Source organism: Cyprinodon variegatus, unplaced genomic scaffold, assembly GCF_000732505.1.
Source record: "Cyprinodon variegatus isolate N-32 unplaced genomic scaffold, C_variegatus-1.0 Scaffold221, whole genome shotgun sequence".
NCBI lineage: Eukaryota > Metazoa > Chordata > Actinopteri > Cyprinodontiformes > Cyprinodontidae > Cyprinodon > Cyprinodon variegatus.
In genome coordinates this window covers 704743-711158 of record NW_015150674.1, presented here as the reverse complement: position 1 = coordinate 711158, position 6416 = coordinate 704743, and the positions used below count along the sequence as shown (strand labels likewise).

Sequence of the window (6416 nt, the reverse complement as noted above, 5' to 3'; positions counted from 1 at the left end):
CCTATGTCCTTGCCTCACATACACCTGCCTCAGCCACGCTTTCATCATCTCCTCATCCATCCAGCTCTTTCCATTTGCCTTAATATGTCATCAGAGCGCTGTGTCTGTCTTGCTGTCAGCTCCCAGATCAGCTTCTCTGATTCGTTGATGCGGCGCTTCCAGCAGCAAAACTTCAATTTATCCATCTCGAGCAGCAGCAGCGCGTTGGCGGCGCGCTCCCGACGCGCTGCGCCTGCTGCTCAAAACGCGCTGCGGGACCTTTTGCTGCACCTATAGCGCGTCAACCGTTGACTTTGCATGTAAACTCGCTGCTTCTGCTGCACCTGCTGCGTGCGGTTCACAGCGAGCACAGCATTAATTTGTTTCACCATGTTTTTCACATCAGCTGTGAGATGGGCACGCATGTAGTCAGATTAACATCGATGGTGTGGTGATGAGTGGAAAAAAACCCACCTGGTCTCCTTACATTCAGCCACTCTTTCATCATCTCCTCAATGAGGTGGTCTCAAAAGTCGCAGTTGCAACACACATAGGGCGCACCGCACCAAAGGGCGCACCGCACATTTTGAGGGAAAAAAAAGACGTTTATGTGCGCCTTATAGTCGTGAAAATATGGTAAATCTGATAAAAAATCTGTACCAAAAACTGCAAAGCTATTAAATAAGTATCCATAAAATATCTATCAGTCTTCTTCCGCAAAAGGAAAGGTCAGATCCTGGGGGTAGCAGCCTAAGTAGGGAGACCCAGACTAAATCACGAGCTTCGGCTTTTGACTCAGCTCTCTCTTCATCAAGACAGACAGATACAGTGACCGTCTCACTGTAGTTGCCCTCCTGCTCCATTCTTCCCTCATTCCCTCACAAAAACGAGCCACTAGTGCTGCAAAAGCTTGAAAAAAAAAAAAAGAAATTAAATAAATAAATTTAACTTAATTCTAACACTTTATTACAACCACCTTATTTGTGCTTGTGCATTAATGTGAATATTGTTCAGGTAGAAATAGAGTGGCTGATAAATTATCTGTACTTATTTATTAACTTTTCAGGTCAGAGGACTCCAAAGCTTTCACTACATTCAGTCACTCATCCGTTAGCATACACATTCCAATTTAAAGAGTTTTAGTACAGATTGACCAGTCTTGGGGGAAACATGTTAATTGTAATACAAACTAATTTGTGAAATTCAGTCTGAGTGATTTTCATTTAGTTGGAAAAAATTTTTTTCTTAGGAAAAATTAGAATTTCTGTGGTGTGTATATAACCAATGCTTACATGTCTTTGCATTAATGAGTTCCGGTTCACTTGGTCCTGCTGAGTAGAAGGCCGTCACTTGGACAGTGTACTCTGTCCCACTCAAAAGATTGAGAAGGACAACGGAGGTCACATCTTCACCTACAGTTGTCTCCGAAAGTGGACCTTGATCTAAAGAAAAAAAAACAAAAGCAAATAACTACATAAACAAAGGCAGAGCAGAAACGAATCTCCCACAGAAAAATGTACTTTATAGATTCCTGAATGTATAAAAATACTATATAAATATATATATAAATATAAATATATAAATCCAAAGCACTCTATATGGTGTGAACGAAAGGAAATATTACGAATTTTAATCATGGAAAAGAAGAGTTTAACACCTAGAATAAATATATGAGTCACAAAAGACAAATACATCAGAATATGAATGGGACCAACCATCTAAAGAACTTCCAAAAGCAGTAAAATCATAAGCAAATACCAGGCTAAATAGCAGACCTTCAAATCCTCTTTTTGAAAGGATCCAGTGAGTCAGCCAAAACAACCCTGGGGGCATGTTGACGCAATGCTCCAGGGTCACAATTTGAAAGGCTTGATCAAATTTTATTCTCTATTTGCTTGCTTAATAGCTGACGAGGTTTGATTCTTAAAACAAAATTAGCAAGCAACTAAAATTTTTTTTCCCTAAGTTTCTGTGCCAGCACCAGACTATTATGTACTTTTTTACATTTTAAAATAACCCCAAGATCAAATAATTGAATTCAAAACAGGAGTTATATGCACATGCTTTTGCAAATGTGTTAATAAACAGGCTGCAGAATAGCTAAGGTGGAAAACAAGTCGCATCATTTTCTGGATTAGAGGAGAGAGAACACAAGTTGGACAACTATATAGAAGATACTGATTAGAGGATGGATTTAAAATATAAAAAATAAGACTAGGTTGAAATTTAAAAAAATACTGCCAATGTTACGAATCTTGGACTTTGTAGGCATAAAGAAAGAGATAATTTCTTGAATAATGTGTAAGAATATTTCAGCAGGGGATATTCTCAATGTTTATTTTCAGTTTGAAATTAAATGAAGTCAATTATAAGCCAGTTCTTTAATAGTGGATTGCTTTCAGTAGCTGTGCTCATCATTTAAGTCACAGCATTGTGGTTTAGCAAGAAATAGAAAAGGTATTTCTTTGCCTCTTGAGAAATGAATGCCAGAATTATAAAACTCCTGGGGAAACCTGTGTGACTCCTTAAAAAAAAAAAAAACTTGCTAAAATTAATGAGTTACGGCTATTATGTTAACAACAGGCAGTTGAGCAATTCTAATGAGATATAGAATGGTTATGTCTCTGCCAACACACCAACAATTTTTTATTCAGTTTAATATGCTCTAACTGCATAATGTGGGAGAAATAGGTCTTAGACCTGTCTTTTTTTCCCACTCATCTTTCCGATGATAAACTTTATGTAACATGTTTGCCTTGAGCTGGTGCTCTGTCACACAATAGCTGTTTTTAGGTTAGAAACTGTAAAACACTACATCCATGCCTCGGTAAAGCAACTGACACCAAGATGCAAGGCAGATCCAATAAATTGGGCATTTAATGAGGTTTCTAGAAAAGAAATAAATGAGTAGGTAAGATGTCTCTATTTCAGTGCTGCACTGCTGGGGCTTTTCTTTAAGCTTTAAGCTGTTTTTTGTTTTTGATTCTTCCTCTCTGTCCATCTGCGTGGACATGCTTTTGTTACATTAAGAGGATTGTGCAATCCTATTGTGTCATTTTTTTGTTAAATACAGTATGCTCCATTGTGGGGGCTTCTAGATATTTATGGGGCCATTCCACTGGTTCCCACAAGGAACGGTTTTCTTCTTTGATTTAGGGTTAGGTCTAAAGTCCGAATTCAGATTAGGTTAGGGTTAAGTATATGTTGGTAAAGTCATGGTTAGGATAAGGGTCTGGGTTAGGTCAGAGAAATGAATAGAAGTCAATGATAAGCCCCCACAAAACATGAAAGGCTAGTGTGAGTGGCTAACCATACACTTACACTGGGTGTAAGTCAGTCTGGCACGGCTTAGGGTCTCCAGTCAAAAACAGACTGGACAAATCATAGCATGGGATGGGGGGGTTTGTGTCAGAATTACCCATAATGCAACAGTGCTTTCTTGTAACTAGAACAGTCAAGATTGTAGTGGCAACAGAGCAATTTTACCTCGCGAAGGAGCTGGATATACCTTTAAAATAAAAAAAAACTAGCTGCCGTAAGTGTTTTTAGAGATTTATTGAGCTTTAAGAGCTTTTCTTGTTAAAAGGGATAACTTACATAGACTTATATCTGTTGTTATTTGATTGGTTCTGACCTGTTTGCTCTGATTCTGTCAGTCCTGCCTTTGAAATCAGGCTCTACATGCTCCTTGGCAGACTGATACACTTTGTAAAGGGCATAAGTCAATCCAGCTGGCCAGGCTAAGTGTTAGGTATCCATTTGTAATGGTTAGGGTTAGAGTTATTGTGAATGATAAACATATAATGGGTTGAAAGTTACTTAAAATCATTAGAAGTCAATGCAAGACAACAAATGTTCATTACTAAGGATAGCAAAATGAGAATGTATATGTGTGCGGGTTTATGCATGTATACCATAGACTGGTCGATAGACAATCCTGTAACCTTCTGTTGGAGACTGAGGCGGATCCCAGGAGACCAGGAAGCGGTTATACGACTCTTCTGACACGCGTAGATTTTCAGGAGGCAAGAGAGGCACTACCAAAATAACAACAAAAAAGATACCTTTAATGGCATACTAGGGAGGTCAGCATGGTTTCTGATTGTACACAGTTGGACTTTGTGCTGAAGGTGATCAAAAAGTCCCTAAAAATTTATTTTACTGAGTCTTTGAACATACCTATATGAAAAATAAGTTCTTATTTTCTAGTCGAAAACATTATTCAATTTTAAATATTTCAAAGGTTTTTTAACAAAGGAATATTTAATGGGACATTTCCAGAGAGAAAATATGCAAAGGTAAGCAATGATTCTCAGGTAGCTGATGTTTGCTGGTGTGAATTTGTGGCTTCAGCAAAGGAGAAAATAGGTTGTTGGATTTCTTATATTATTTGCAGAAGGGCTGAAAAACGGTATTCTTAAGTGTCATATAACTAGAGGGTGTGGGTGGAGAATGGCAAAAGAAGAACATTCTAAGTTGTTTTGCTGACATAAATAATTTCCTTCTGACACAAACACAGCAAGGCTTCAAATAATAACTACAATGATGTTAAACTTTCCAGTCTCTCGATTTAAAGTGATTTTAACCCTCAAAGAGTTTTCAAATAATATGTCAATGCTCTCATTTAATATTAAAGCCTGAGACTACAAATGTTATATTTAATTTATGATTGATTATGGCACCCTAATCTTTAAAGATGGCATGTTTAATGTGACATTTGATTTCACAGTATAACAAAGAAACAATCAGTGTTTAAAATATGATGGATAATGGTAAAGGAAATCAACTGAACTAATTCAATTATTTTATTATTATAGAATCTCCTTCAACAATAAGGCATCCTTATTAAGACAATTAGGATAGCATCAGTATTTCTCAATGTAATTCATTTTCTCCACCAGGCACATAAATTACCATCAATTTTATACACAGTAACTTTCTGCTTAGGGAAAATAAATTCTGAATCAGGATGTTCTCAGAAACCAAAACCCACATCGTTTTTTGTACAGAAAAACCTTGAAATAACTTCACTGGTCAATTAAAAGCTTGTATGAAAATAAAACTTGATCTAAAAAAGAAAAAAGAAAAGAAAGAAAAGAAAATAATTATTTCAGAGGTAAGCTGTTTTACTATACTACAAAAATCATATTATTTATGTATCAAAAACTTTCACTTTTTTTTTTTGGCATGAGGATCTGCATAAAATTAGTGGGGGGAAAAAACAAACATATTTTAAAGACTAGTCAAACTTGAATGGAAAATAAAACACNTACAGAAAAACCTTGAAATAACTTCACTGGTCAATTAAAAGCTTGTATGAAAATAAAACTTGATCTAAAAAAGAAAAAAAGAAAAGAAAGAAAAGAAAAATAATTACTTCAGAGGTAAGCTGTTTTACTATACTACAAAAATCATATTATTTATGTATCAAAAACTGTTTATTCAACAGTATTTACAAACAGTAACATTGATATTGGCACTTTTTAAGGTTAAAAAAACTCCACATTTTTACAGTTCTACAACAAATAATTGGACAGGTCTGATTATTCAGATTCTGCATGATTAGGGAATGCTTGCAACATTTAACTAGCTCTTTCACCAAGAAAAGAGCTGTGAGCTGAAACATTAAAACTGATAACAAAACATTCATTTAATGTATTTTATTTGCCGAGGAGGGAGACTGTGACACTCTTACATGAAAACATGTAACAGCACTAATAGAAATGGACCAAATTATGGCTAATTTTTTTATTGGTTGTCACACATAAAAATATCAAAGTGAAAGAAAAAAACAGCTTGATAAAATGCATCACAAAAGAAACAGGGAAAGAAAATTTCAAAATTTCAGTCATGAAATGACATATTGTCATGTTAAAATTGTCAGTGGCTGATGCCATTCATTAACAGGTAATGGCAGAACTAGCTTTTTGCTTTGTGGGTTAGACTTTTAATTGACTGGAAATCTGCAGCAGACTTCACCTCTGCTGAATCAGGTTCTCTTAACGTCAAAGTCCAGTAAAAGGAAGTTGTAAGTTTGTCCCCGTCTGCTGTAGGCATCTCAGCATGTCTGAACATGTCACCATTTGGTCTACTATGTGCTCACTGTGGGAGGTCCCCATAAAGAAGCAGCAAAAACAGGTGGTTGGAGGCACTTACTAACATTGTTAACATGGCTTAATCAAATATTATGCTTACAGTATACCAAAAGAACAAAAAAACATATATTCCTGATGAAATAAAGCAATATACTTAGGATTTCCTAAAAGCGCGTTCACGAGTCTACAGAAACCGCGGCAGACCAAACCAGATGAAAGTGCGCATTCAGCTCGGCAAAGAACTCAAGCTCTTCCTCAACACCGAAGTCCTCAGACATTTTTCTTTCGTTGTTTCTTTCTTTGCACAGGTAAACAGCACATTTCTTCTTCTACGCTTGCATT

General features: G+C 36.3%; 1 protein-coding gene across 3 annotated transcripts in view; it reads right to left on the bottom strand.

The window, feature by feature from the left end:
• col14a1 (collagen, type XIV, alpha 1) overlaps window positions 1-6416 on the bottom strand; it is a 176961-nt gene that overhangs the window by 86782 nt on the left and 83763 nt on the right. For all 3 annotated transcript variants that reach the window (XM_015380812.1, XM_015380811.1, XM_015380813.1), the window contains 2 exons: window positions 3894-4016; window positions 1272-1421 (listed from right to left, as the gene is read on the bottom strand). In XM_015380812.1, coding sequence (XP_015236298.1) covers window positions 1272-1421; window positions 3894-4016 — 273 coding nt within the window. The remainder of the gene's footprint in view (window positions 1-1271; window positions 1422-3893; window positions 4017-6416) is intronic.